The sequence below is a fragment of the Gobius niger genome (genome assembly GCF_951799975.1).
Source record: "Gobius niger genome assembly, chromosome: 16".
NCBI lineage: Eukaryota > Metazoa > Chordata > Actinopteri > Gobiiformes > Gobiidae > Gobius > Gobius niger.
The window spans coordinates 13,992,492-14,007,360 of record NC_136867.1 but is presented as its reverse complement, the minus strand read 5'-3'; the positions used below and the strand labels follow the sequence as shown (position 1 = coordinate 14,007,360).

At 41.9% G+C, this 14,869-nt stretch overlaps 1 protein-coding gene across 2 annotated transcripts in view; it reads left to right on the top strand.

The window, feature by feature from the left end:
- Positions 1-14,869, top strand: part of lrfn5a (leucine rich repeat and fibronectin type III domain containing 5a) — a gene marked incomplete at its 3' end in the record, with an annotated part of 60,434 nt that overhangs the window by 26,651 nt on the left and 18,914 nt on the right. For both annotated transcript variants that reach the window (XM_079573024.1, XM_079573025.1), the window contains exon 2: positions 12,965-13,188. In XM_079573024.1, the coding sequence (XP_079429150.1) occupies positions 12,992-13,188 (197 nt within the window). In that variant the 5' untranslated portion in view covers positions 12,965-12,991. The remainder of the gene's footprint in view (positions 1-12,964; positions 13,189-14,869) is intronic.

Here is a 14,869-nt window from a genome sequence, read left to right as displayed (position 1 = left end):
AGGAAAGAAAGAGTTTACATTAAAAGGCGCCTCCGGTGATTCCCATTGTATTCCGAGACATGTTTAGCTCAAAGAAATGCACTATAATCTGATATTATGAACAGCATCGGTATTGTCTTTGGTTCTATTAAAGGCAATTTTATTCGAGAATTGGAATGAAATGTGTTTATCTTTCGTTAACGTTTGTTAAGTGTGACATCACACACAATAATATCCAACAGTTCAGATCCTTCCGGGTCTAAACTGTTGAGAGTTCCCTAGATAAACACAGCAAAAAACACAATTTATCTGAATCTCCTGCTGAAATAGCAACATATAAAAGGCCACAAGCTTGCCATTTCTCCAGGCAAAATGAATATCATATCTTCATTGTGTATGGAAAAAATATGTTGATAATTTATGTCAGAAAGCATGACTGAGGAAAATCCAGCGTGAATGTAAAATCCCATTATAGTGAATAGGGCAAAAGTTCTGTTGGACCCGGTAGTGGACTGATGACATCGTCAATTAACAACCATATATTAAAGCAGTACTAAGTAACTTGTTTACCTTAATAAATACTTTCCGTTGTCCCTCCGTAGTAATACAAGTGTTAATGGGATGATTGGGGGGTCCTTCATCTCCCCTGGTGTCTCTGGCCAGAAAACTACACTTGCAGCTTTCCTGTACCGACCCAGAGGCCCCAATACAAACTAATAATCACGAAGAAGAAGGTAACAGGCTAACGGGCAAAGCTAACCGTGGGCTTGCGCCACTTTAGCAGTATTTAGCCAAGTTTAAGTGAACAAAATTATCCCCATTGTGTAATAGGATGTACAATATCCCTCTCTCAATTTGTCCTTTCTGTCAGCGTAGTATTTACTCTCACAGACAATTAATAATAATAAGAAGAAGTAAAAAAAACGTAACATGCACGACACCTGCAGTAGCGCTTGTGGCCTCTAGGGACACGAGATACTTAATACTGTTTTAAAGCAGATATTTGTGAAAGTAAATCCACTATGCAGCATGCATCTGATTGTACAGTGGCCTAATTGTTGTTGTTAACATTACTTTGACGTTAAAACTCTAATATGGATGCTATAGATATGTTGGAATAGTTAAGAATGAGTTTGGACCACAATTTACAGTTTCAGCTTTTTATACAGCCTGTTTCATTGTTTGTTAAGAGAACCAGGCATCAGCTTTAGAGAGGAAGCCTGGGTCTTGCGATATCACAAATATAGTCTGCTTCCTATCTGTGCGATGAGTAGACTCCTTGTCGGTCGCCTGTGGTTGTGTTAACAGAACAACCAACACCTTTTGAGAGGGTTTCACACCTCGTCTGCTGGCTGCTATAGCATGGAGTTGTTGATTTCAGAGAAGAGAAAGTTATCAGTATTTTATTGCAAATAAATTGAAAAGGGAGTGTATATTTCTGATGTGGATGAAAGTAATCCATGAGTGTGGGAAAGAGTTTAACGGTTATACATGAAACAGTTAATATAAATGAGCTCCCAACAATAAAGTAGAAGTAGTTTTGTTCTGTAATTTGTTTGTCTGCTTGTTGAGTCCATGCGTTCCTGACTTATTTGAACTAAATAGTTATTTGCACCGTCAAAGCACATTCAGTGGAAAGACATCAACCTCACTGAGCCTCATATCAAAAGCACTCCCCAGTTATTTGCATCTTATGTGCCTGAGACGCATTCCGGCAGCGGTGTGTTTTGAAGCTAATGCTAAAATGCCAACTCCCAGACCCGCATTGCTTCTTTTATTGAGAGACTGCCGCTTTCAAAAGGGATTCAATTTTAATACATGCCTTTAAATCTGTCTTCCTTTGTGCGTTTCGCCCGTGTCACACCGCTAAAGCTAAAGCCTATGCGCACAGCCAGTTAACCCCAAAGAGAGCCTAACCAAGGATCAGCGCTCTCTACCCTAGAGCTCTTTTCATGGTGGTAAATAATGGCGAGTGCTTAGAAGCTATGCATTAAACACTCAATAGTTGTGCGCATTTAAGTACCATGGAGCTAACCAGCGCCTCGCCATTTTACTGCCTGTATTGACCGACTCAAGCATTAGAAAATTGACCTGCGGTGCTGATTGTTTTTTTCACGCATAAAGGGGCATAACCAGTGACCAGGCTGAGACGCGTGTTGAACCTAAAATTGAATTATTGAATTATTATTAAATTATTTCATGCACATACTCCTCTCTTAGAATTTTGTGCCATTAACCTAAGCCCCACCCAAATTGAGCACATTTTCTCCAGTTTGGCTGTACCCAAATCTAAAAGCTTCTTGAAGTGTCAAAATAACGATGAAAATGGGACGAAAACGAGGATGAAAATTCAAGAAAAGAGCGACAGGAAAGTGACAAAAAAGTGATGAAAATGTGGCAAAAAAAAGTGATGAAAATGTGGGAAAAAAAGTGATGAAAACTCCACCTAACACCAACAAGAGCAACAGTAACGTGACTGAAAAGTGACAAAAGTGTGAGATGAAAACACACACAAAAAAAAGCCAAAACAGAGCAACATAAAAGTAACAAAAAAGTGATCAAAAAAGCCACAAAGAAAAAAAACACACAAAAACACAACTTTATCTGAAATTGTGTACGAAATGTGTGTGTATGGCTTTTGGCCATATAAAAGGCCAAAAGCTCACAATTTCTCCAGGCAGATGAAGATATTGTAATATTTAAAATAAGTCTTCATTGTGTATGGAAAAAAAATACTCAGAAAACATTAATGTAATATTTCTTTGCAATCAGATTTTTACAAAGAGCCTTGTAATCAGCTCTATAGCAGGTTAAAATCAGCAAAATCCCATTATAGTGAATTGGGCTTAAGTGGACCCGGAAGTGGACTGATGACATTGTCAATTAACAACCGTATATTAAAGCAGTACAAAGTAACTTGTTAAACCTTAATAAATCCTTTCCGTAGTCCCTCTGTGGGTAATACAAGCGTGAATGGGATGATTGGGGGGTCTTTCATCTCCCCCTGTGTCTCCGGGCAGAAAACCACACTTGCAGCAACAGAGCAACATTAAAGTGACAAAAAAGTGATCAAAAAAGCCACAAAAAAGTGACAAAAAGCATGATAATGTGGCGGAAACCCAACCATAAAGCTATGGAAGAAATGCCAAAAAAGTGGGAAAAAGCTCCATTTACATTGTAGGTCTTAGCTTTCAAATGAGGCATGAAAGTGGCCTATAGCCTGTGACCTTATGGATTTGGGTTAAGCTGAACTGGAGAAAATGCACTCTGTTAAGGCGGGGGTTAAGAGGTTAAATAGATGAGGCTTTTGTCTCTATGGGTGTTTCGATCAAGATAAAGAACCAAATTTAAGCTTCAGGAAACATATTGAGCTCATGATGTCATGTCACTGCAACCGATTTTTCTCCATCCTATTGTTACATTTGCAGATGCACGCCGAGAGCCCCGGCATAAAAGAGCAGGCCATTTTCTTCTTGGCGTTACCGATGGATACGCACACATACATGCCCTCACTGGAGGACAACAATATGAATGTTATGGCATGGCGATTGTCTAGTGAACACGATATCATCTGATAAGTGGTGATCGATGGTCCCCGGCTACGTCCTGAAAAATTGTAGAAAGCGTCCACAGACCAGATATTAAACAGCACCGCTATGAATCAGGCACTTAGACACCGGGGTGGTTATGTCTCCTATTACGCCGCCTTGCGCTTGCTCGATTTCCCCCCTCTTGTCTTCCAGTCATGAAGTGTGTTTATAACGGGACCTGAAAATCAATATGCCGTGGCCCTATATGTACCCCCTGACATGGTATATCTCATGTATGCCCGTGCATTTGCATCGAGTGCCGCTTGGCCATTCCTCTCCATTTGCGCGTTATCAGACCGACCTTGGGCGCTCATCCTCTCGTATTCCTGACAGGCCGTGTACTTCTATAAATCATCTAGCGCGCCTGTATCTGCCCGTGATTGGTTTGATTTCACCCATTAAATCTAATTCGGGAAACCATGATTGCCAGGAGGGCGGGTGGCCGGGTTAAAGAAGGATTTGCCGGTGCTGACACAATAAAAACATTCATAATAACATAAATATAATTTGCAAGTCAATACGGGCAAAGTGGATTGATTGGAATTAGTAGGATGGAGGTTTTGTTCAGTCTGTGTCGGCATGAATCTTGCTGCTGTTTATCGGCTTGATGTTATGCAGATTGTGTTTGGCCTGCGTCTTGCATGCAAAGTAGGGGTAGGCGTGGGTGGGATTTTGTTTGTTTTGTCTTTTTAGATTTGGTTATGAGAGAGAGACAGAGAGGGAGGGAGCGACTATAGCTCGTGTTGGTGTATTGAGTGCATGGCCTGGCTCAGCATTTGCAGTATACTCCCAACGTGCACTAATTGAATAAATGGTAATTGTGATGTATTTAGGCAGCTGCTGACCCCCGTTGTTTGAGTGGGTAAAGCCATTAGCCTAAGCAGAAGGTTTACTCCAGTGGACAGAGCACTACACAAAAGAGAGAGAGCGCGGGAAGGCAGCGTGGTTAAGGGCCCTGGGCATTCGGTGCGTTATTGTTATGCGGTAAATTAAAAAGAGCACTGGTGCACACGCAGGGCTTTTTATAAGTAAATGGAAAGTTAAACATTTGAGTAATGCTTTATAAACAGTTTTTACAACTGCGATGTCAAACTCCAGAACTTTTCTGCATTGTTGAATAGTAAAAAATGACTGTATAATTGTGAAAGTAGACTTTTTCTGGTCTCCAGAGGCCAGCTATTGGACTATTGAGGGTTGCAATAATGTGAAATGTAAAGTTCAAGGTTATATCATGCAAAATCACTCTTTCTGAGCTTTTAGCCGTATTATAATATTAGAATCTCACTGCTAACAAACCTGGAGTGTTTTTCATTCACAATCGAGTAATCCTACATATTTAGTTCATCTCCTACCTCAAAATGCCAACCCACACTCCAATGTACGTCACAGGGCGTCTTGTACAGTATGACGTTTCTGTCTTTTCTTTAAAACCTAGAAACTTGTTCTAATCCTGTTCATAGTGTCTCACTTTGAACCACTGGACGAGGAAAGCGCTTTGCTGTAATACCTCACCCTGGTGGCCAGGGGCGACTCCAAAAGACACTATGTAAACAAGATTCTAATGGTGACTTCACATCTCCCTAGCACTGCTTAAAAATGCTATGACCCATGTGACAACGCTGAAGTGGTGTCATATTTTTAACATCAGCATTAAAAAGGGGAAACCTAAGTCTAGGATTGACAGGCTCTGGAGCTCTGTGGAGGCTCGTGGCTGGTCCACCCGCCCTGCGAAGGCGGTGCTTCCCGCAAAGCCTGTTTCTTAAAAGAGGAACAGGTTTCATAGGAGGAGATTGAGCAGCCATGTTCATTTCACAGACCACTCGGGATTATTACTATGAATGGGGCTGAATGGAACACTGGTTATCTCTCGTATATTATATCTATGGTTTGAACCTTCTACCTTTTCACTGCAATAGATAGAATCAACATTGCTCCCTCTGCTGGCAAGTTGTATAACTGCATTATACCATATATGTCGCTCTAGGGGTAGATCTTGGACACTTTCTGCAAAACTGAAGATACTGTTGCTGGATATTGGAAATGTAACAGGTTATATTGTGCATAACCTTGTTTTGTATTAGCGCTTTTTATTTATTTAGTTAATTTGCTTAAGTTTTAACCTTGGTTTAACCTTGGTTGTTGAGGTGCTGTATTCTGAATTGGCTCCTGATTACTGTGTAGGATGATATTGTATTGGTAATGAGATTGTGCGGTATGAATGGGATGAAATAGATCCTTTATATTGCGATAATAATACAGTTCTCAGCAGATTTAGAGCCATCCACAACCCAGAGGAGCAAATGCGGCGTGTCAAATGGAATGAGTGAGATGTGTGTTAGATAATCTGTGGATGACTCCATTGTGCTGCAGCCAGCAGGAATCAGACAAATGAATGGGAAATGTGCAAGGCCTCACTTTCTGCTCCCAACTATCACAGACTGAAAATGCTTTAGGACTAATACGCAACTGCATCTCTGGAATGATCCAAGTTTGGCCGTGATCATTTCATGGCTGTTATGTGTTTTTTTTGCCGTGTGCAATGTGGCTTTCTTCGGTGAGAAACTGCTTTTGATTCTGTTCAACACTTCACAATTCAAGTGTTTTCCTGACTCCGACGTGACTAATGTATCTGAACACCACAGGGCCAGAGTGAGCGGCTGACAGGTCTAAGTAAAGAGCCCTGCACACAGCTGGATGAGGCTTTAGTGTGGCCGAGTGCTTCCCAAACACAGCACTTGTATGTCACAGGGCGACGTTGCAGACAACAAGCCAGTCAGCAGGAGTAAGTAGTGCATGTAGGTAGCTAGGTAGAAAAGTCATTGATTGTCATTGAGAGGAAATTCACTTGCAGTGAGCAAAAACATACACAAAAAGAAGAGGAAACACAGCAGAAAAGTTGAATTAGGGTGTAAAATTTAGATGCTTCAACAATGTTTTAAGGAAACTAAGGGTGAAAGTTCTACAAGGTAATTTAGTTAAGTTTGCAAGTTGAAAGTAACTTCTTAGATGGGTGGTAAGATTACACTTTCTTTTTCAGCTGGACTGGTGCGCTGTGTACTCGGCATGTTGCCAACAAAAAAATCATTAGTCGCTGATGAAGCTTCTTAATAAGAGGCGAGCACAGATAACAGCTTAAAGGCTCTATTCAAGATTCTTTTTAAAATTACAGTGAAAGAGGAAGCCAATAAATTACAATGTTAGTGATGCTCCAAACTCATTCTTAACTTTCCAAACATATTTGTAGCATCCAAATTTGTCACAGGAACAAGTTTGTTGGCAGGGTTGCAGGGTCACTCAATGCTAGAAAAATTGCCCCAAAGTTCATCAAATTAAACACGGCAAAGACGCATCACAAAAGCAATGAAAACAGCACAAAAACGTGACAAAATAAGCTACAAAAACGTGATTAAAAATGCAACAAAAACGACCAAAACATGATAACAAAAACAAGGAAGAAGCTGAGAGAAGTTTTGTAGGTCTTAGCTTTCAAATGAGGCATTAGCCTATAGGCTGCAAGCTGCAGTTGAAAAGCTTTTAGATTTGGGTAAAACTGGACAAAATGTGCTTGGTTAAGGCGGAGGTTAAAGTAACTTGTGTACCTTAATAAATGCTTTCCGTAGTCCCTCTGGGGGTAGTACAAGTGTTAATGGGATGATTGGAGGGTCTTTCATCTCCCCCTGGTGTCTCTGGCCAGAAAACCACAATTGCAACTTGACTGCCACCGGACCGGAGCAACCAATACACACTAACAGAATCACTAGGAAGAAGCTAAGAGGCTAATGTTAGCGGGCTAGCGCCACTTTAAACAATATTTACTGCCAAGTTTGAGTGAAAAAAATGATCTCCATTGTGTAACTGGATGTACAATATTCCTCTCTCCCTTCGCCTTTTCTGTCAGCGTAGCATTTACTCTCACACACAATTAATGAGTAAAAATATGCAGCATGCTACAACACTAGGGGCAAGAGTTACTTTGTACTGCTTTAAGGGGTTAAAGGTATGATGTTCATTACGTTCTCCAAACGCTGGCAATTACATTAACCAATCACAGGGCTTATTCCAGACTAATTGATTAATTCATTATGAGGATTCTGATTTTGCAATTAGCCTTAAAATATGACTTAGGCAAATATGCCATCAGCCATGCATTTGTTACAGGTTAGATAGAACAACTTGTGAAAGCCAGAACACTCAACCTCTATTGTAACATTTCTTAATCACCTTTTTTTTTTTTTTTCGTATTTAAGTGTAAAAGCGCTGACGAGAGAAGCTACAAAAGTGTGGAGCACTCTTCAATCACCGTGCTTTGGCAGCTTTTAAAGACTGTACAGTGTGCTTGGTGCCAGGGCGTTGCTTTTAACTGCCAAGTCGTTCCACCGCTCAGCCCGGGGAGATTTGCGCACGACACTGAATCTCTTTTCACTTTAAGGAGCGCGTGGACCATTCATGTCTCACTAGAAAGCCACGAGGAAGTGAGGAAGACGCGCTCACAGATGGTGGTGACCCAAGGGAGCTCGAGATGTGTGAAAGCCAATCGCATTTACAGCGCTACCAACGCAATCTAATTTGTCTCTTACCCATAATCCTTCTGGATAATTCACCATTTCACCGTGATCCCGGGCTATAGGGGGTCTGGGTGTGCAATATTATATGTACAAGAGGGAGTACATGTGAAACAGGCTTTGCTATGGTTTGATATTTTTAGCCAGTGTAACAGCTGACATGTGGCAGTGGCATGGTTCGCCCAATTTTCTAAGCCAGGGAATGAAGAATTAAAAACTGCAACACTTACCGAGTCATAGTTTACATGAGTACAAGTATTACAACTAATGCTACAACAACAACAACAACAACAACAACAACTACTACTACTTGAAGCTTCTCGCATCAATGTAGCCATTTTCAGGCTTTTTGTGCTGCAGAAGTTGCCGTCTTCTACTGCCAAGGATCATTAGTCACCATCGATAAAACTGATGGAGGAGATGCTAACATCCAGAAGTGGCATGGAATAGCATCAAAAACAAAACAAAAAAACACTTGTTGGTCTAGTAAGTATTGGCAGAAATAATACTTGATGCTTGAATTGATATCCAGAATGGCAATTAAAAGCATCTTCCTCGAGTATCTTTGAGAATCAGTGGACAATACAGGGACTATGACAGGACTGAACCTGGTCAGAACTAGCTCGTAGGAGATAGAAAATGTGACTAAATCACCTCCAGCAGCGGATCTTGAGCACCACCTTTGTACTCAGTGCTAAACACATTGTGAGTGCCGCACTGTTTTGGGGATTTAGCTGAAGAGTGCCAACAATCCAGACCATTTTTCATGATATTTGTAGCATCATAGTGTATTCTATGTCATGGCTATGGCTCACTTGAAAGGTGGGACTCTAAGCTCTCCGTAGGTGAAAACCGTTTAATTCTACGTGCCTCGGTTCCTGAGAAATCCTAAGCTAAACAGAGACTAGTTTTGATCAAAATCACTGTTTTCCCCCCTAGAAACAGAGATATCACGTGTTTTATGAAACGCAACTGTCTCCCTCATTTCACTCTCTTCACTGGGCTTTGGCTGAAAACTGGGGCTTAAGAAAAGAACATCGACGATTGAGAATGTCTAGGCATGAGTTTCACATTCTTTTAAGAGAACATAGAGCTGAAATATTGTGACAAAAATACGTCGCGAGGCTGTGACGGTGACCCGGAGTAAATGGCGCTCTTGTCTGACACAAGGTTTATTTTTAAAACTGTCCGCTTGTTGACCTCATTGGTCTGCGATTATGAGGCCGAAAAATAAAGAACGATCTGAAGCACTAGGTGTGAAGATCCTCCTTTCTCTAAGCGCTGCTTCAGGACCGATGGGCGGGGCATTGAAAACACACAATGAACTAATGAGCGGCATGGTCATTTCTGCCACGTTGTGATTAAATGCCCAGATGAAATGTCTTAGAGTGTATTAGAGTGTCTAGTTTGTAATAAATAAATAAAAACAGCAACTTTTTGGCACTCAATGTGTTAATTGTAAACTAGTAGTTTCAGGAACACTTTTGAACTGATGTGATGGATTCAGGGAACAGGCCAAAAACAGTTGCTGGAACACTCTCATTAAAAATCATTTCATAGCCTCAGATCTTTGCCCGATCCTCCCAAATATTTCCTGGATGCTTAAAGGGACTTAAAAATGTTAAAATGTATTTTCCTCCCCCTACATGTTCCAACAATGCCCTAATGTGTAGAATGAGCCCAGACCTGTTCACCACAACTGCCTCTAAAATCCTGCACTGTCACTCAAAAACATGTTACTTCGGGTCCGAATTACCGTCATGCACGAGCTTAATATAGAAGGTGCAATTACACGTATGACCTGAGGTGGCAGTAGTGAGTATAAAATGGCGAACTTGCATCTAGCCCCTTTAACCCTGAAAAACCGGTGGGATGTGTGGATCAAATTAAGCACTAGTCAGACCACTGTTTGAGAAACTAACCAGCTTAAATTTGCAGAGGCAGGCCCCATCCCCGTATGCTTTGCAGTGGCCCACTTAGCCCCTGTATACAGTGTGCATGTCACGTTTTAAGTAGTAGAGTATCAAATCCTTGCCCCTGTATAAGAAACTGTAGCCCTCTTCTGCTTTCACACCTCAGCACTCATTTTAATTAGCTGCCTCTGATCGCTCTCCTCACTCCCTCTCGGATAAAGCTTTCTATTCCTCCATCTCGCACCCCCATGCGCTCTCGCTCCACTCTCTTCTTGGTGTAATTAATGAGCTGATATGTGCTTTGGTGTGGCGGGGGTCACGAGCCTCTCCCCTCTTCACTGTCTGTCTCAGGGCTGCGTGAGTCATCCAGCGCTTTCTCTCCAGCCCAGCGCTGAAACAGACAGACATGTGGAACAGGCATAGTCTGACCTCCGACACGCTGGCTCATTTCAGACCAGTAATTACAGCAGATAGAAAGGCCTAGATACATCGGGACAAGACCGTACAGTGAGAAGAGAGAGAGCAGGTCAGTCAAAAGACAGAATAAAGTGTGCTATGTTATATGATTCACATGGCCCAGTAAAAGTGCCTGGAATCACGCTGGGACCAGCTCGCCACCCGTTCATTTCAGTTGTTTTTTGTTGAGACACTGACACAGTTTTGGTTGTTAGTTCCTTAACAGTTTAATTTCCCATTTTGCTAAAGGAGCTATTTTGGGTTAGTTAAATTTAGTCTATCAAGTTTTGTATTTGTATTAGCTTCCGTCATAATTGGTTGGTTAATTCAATATTTTTTTTCTCTTGTGGTTACAATATAAACCCTGCTTTGTTGAATTAAATTTGGAGTCGGTGTTGTTTCTTTATCCCTAGCAAATCCATGTAAGGCCACAACACAGGGTCAAATCTGTGTAGCACAATGTCTGAAATGTTCAAGAAAGTGCATTGCTTTATTTTCTTAAGTGATCACAATAATGGGCACAAAATATGGACGTTGCCCTTCCTGCAGATGGGAGTTCAAGTCCTCAAAAGTACAGGGTTGTGTCGATTTGATTTAGACAGCACTCCAAACTTGAGTGCACAATGGCAACTCTCGAAAAAAAGGAGGAAAATATACTCTAGCCGAAAACATTTCAGAGCATCACTGTGACAGGATAATGTGGCCGCTGCAGACAGCTGAGAACGGCTCAGGGTCAACGGCACAATCATAAGACAAGACCAAAACGGCATGCTCCCAGTCCTCTTTTGTTAGGCTCACATTATGAACGATTTAAATAACGGGTCATCTTTTTCTTTTGCTTCTGACTGGCCCCATTTGTCATTTTGAATCATCTGCAGCTTGTACTTTTCTACATCCATGAATATTATTTTTGGTCCCCCTGGCTGCAGTGTCCAAACCATCATAGTCTGGTGTGAGCGCCAATGCCTCGTGTCTTTTCTTATATGTAATTTTCCCCAACTGTTCGACAGAGTGAATGAGATCTCGGTACTGTCTTTTCTAGTTTACTCTGATTATCTGTTGCAGCTAATTACAATCTATAAAGCCACCAGTCCGTTAAAAGTGCTGTGTTTCTTGTTAGGATTCATGAGAAGTAGCACGGAGGCACCACCTTTACATCCAAGGCTCTGTATGTGTCTATTGGTGTGCATCATCTTTTAATCCTGCTTCACCCATGTCCTTCAAACCCCAATCAAGGTTGTCATTAATGAGCATTTCTCCCCTCTCCGCAGTGCCCTTCTCCTCCTCTCTGTCTAAACCTTTCATAATTAACCACAAACTCTGCAGTCTGCAAATGAGGCGCCGATCCGTGTATGTGTGTGTGAGTGTGTCTTGATGTGCTCAAAGAGATTCAGTGCAAACATTACTTCAAGTTTGATTAGCGATTTACCGGTGTCGAGTTAGGGTGTTCTAATTCAATTCACCATAACTTTGTCTCCAAAACATTTCCTGCTTGTTTGGGATGAGATGAGATGAGACCAAGTTGGTTTCCATGTACAGAACAACAGCCCTATGGCTGGAATAGACATGCGAGGAACTCTCCCTTGAGACACAATTTGAGAAAGAAAATATCAAGTTTCTAGATCAATTTCCAAGGGGTTATTGGGGCCTATCTCACCAGAGAGAGTTGCAGAGACGTTGCCGAAACAGACCATCTCACTGGCCTAGATATTAGTTGGAGACAAGTTGGAGACTAGATTTGCCGCTAGTCAAGGAGACGCCTCAGAGACATTCTCTGGCAATAGGGCGAGTCTCGGTGAAAGGGTTTGATTTCATCAGTATAAGCATGGTCTCCGAGAGGTCTCTGAGACGTCTACGCAGTCTCAAGCAGCTGTAGCAATGTTACAATAAAAACACTATTTGTTGTCCGCAACCTGTGAGACATTTCTGTAATGTCCCCGCAATGTCTCTGAAACCTGTTGGACACCGTAGTACCAAGGAGATCTCAAAGAGTCATATGGAGTGTGTTTGAGATTTCCTTGGTATTGCAGCGACGTCACAGAAATGTCACACAGGTTGAGGACAACAAATTGTGTTCACAGCACAACTGCTTGAGACCGCGGATACCTCTCGTCTCCATGTGGTCTCTGAGAGGTCTCCGAGACCACATGGAGACTCCATACAGTCTCCGCTGAAATCGAACATGTCTGTTTTCTCCGACCCTACCTGGAGACTCGCCTAATCTAATCTCCATCTCTGTGACCAATGGCAACTTGACTCTCCAACTAGTCTCCAAGCAACATCACCGGCTTGGAGACTAGTTGGAACCCTTTAGTGATATTGTTGGGAAGTTTGTTTGTACCTTGAAGAGTGGCATAAACAAATTGGCTGTTCAGAATGTTGTTTGGGGTGTTAGGTGGCATTTGATTAGCTGACAAGAAGAATAAACAACATAAAAACATAATCCTTTCCACTTCTTTTCCAGGTGTTGCATCCAAGCGGGGTGGTAACCATGGAGAGGTTGTTGCTCTGCATGATGTTGGTGGTCGCCATGGCAGTACGGGCACAGATTTGCCCCAAGCGCTGCCTCTGTCAGGCCCTGTCACCCAACCTGGCAACCCTGTGCGCCAAGAAAGGCCTGCTGTTTGTACCCCCCAACATCGACAGGCATACAGTGGAGCTGAGGCTGGCTGACAACTTTGTAACAAGGTAAACTGTTTGCCCTCTGCTGGTGACGTCATAGCCTTATTTTCTATGATTTACAGTATAATATTTTTTGATGTCACATTGCACGACGTGGGGATTGTAAAATTGTGAGCTGCACTCGTCTCTACTGTGCAATGGTTCAAAGAGAGAATCGTAGCCACAACCAAACTTTATTGTAACGAATATCCAGCTACAGATGCCGTGTGTTTAGCTGAGGCATGTGCCGCATGCTAGTGGGGCTTATATCCGTGGAAAAGTGCAGGGAAAGTCAAGTAAAATGCGGAGTCGGACCCGCTCATGCCTGTCCTCCCTCTGTTGCTTATGACTAGCCTTCCAAAACATCAGACACTGCTTGATGTCCCTGTCTGACTCTACGACCTACGACCTGCGATTTTGAGCTACAACCATTCATCACAGATGGCCAAAATTGTGCAGCATACACCCGACTTTAGTTATACTTCATTATATCAAATACCACGAGTAATGTATTGGGAAGTATTTTAAAAGCCTGAATAAAGCATGGCACAGTAAACCTTTAATCAATTGCAGCGATTGCAATCATAATTCTGATGTCTAGACTTGGCCAGCCATCTGCTTAGCCGGCTTATCCAAACACAAAATTGAACACCACGCAATTTGAGATCTAATGCTGTGTTACAGTGATTAATCTAGCTAATTATACCAATACAAATGATTTCTCTACTGCCACCACCAATACAGTAGGTCATATTTCAGGGGGATTGCCATCAATAGGCATAAAATACAGTGAACGGTGGCTGAGCATGGCTGTAAAAGGCCAATATTTGCTCAGAATGATGTTTTGATCTTTAATCACTGGACTGAACTGTGGGACACATAAATCTGACTGGCCCTAGCAGCAGGCTACACGTTCTGTATTGAAGTATCAGTAAATTGAGTTCCTAAATCCTGTCAGCTCAGGCCAAAAGCAGAAACCTGGCACTTGGACAGATTTCAGATCTGCATCCAGTTCCCCAGGTTAGGCTCAGGGAGAGTCGAAAGGACAGCTACTCATGCAGGAAGTGAGATTCATTGCCAACAACTTGTTGCAGGATGTTTTCTGCTCTAGCTGGAAACATCACATAGAAGAAGTGTTTTCACAGCAACAACACTATCACTAGGATATATCTACTGACGTTTTGGCTCTATAACATACCATAAATATTGTTTCAGCCATACATTGGAATACCCAATCCTAATTAAATTAGCAAATGGAGAAATTAGGGGAAAACAGTTGCTGAAAACAACACCAGTCATAGATGGTGTTCAATAAACGCAGGCAACTCTGGTGATGATGAGACATCACCCTAGTCCCTAGTGTGTAAGAGGGAACAAGATGAAAGTCTTTACGGTAGTTGAGCTGTTTGGGCCAATGCTCTGGTTACAAGTTTAGGTGCTTGGACTGTTACTTGATCATCATATTAGGGGTACACATTATGTCACCAAATTATAGTTATCAGAGTAATAGATAACACAATATCCATATAAGCCACAATGTATCACAAAGTCACTGAAGTGATTAAAATTCATTTTTGTTTTAGTCTGATGTCCCAAGTTGAATCTGAGCCTTGTTTAGGTCCTGATTTTTGAAATCTCAGTTTACAGTGGGATTTTCTATGAATTAGACTGAAACATTGAGTGGGAGTTTCTACTTTAAGTACCCTTT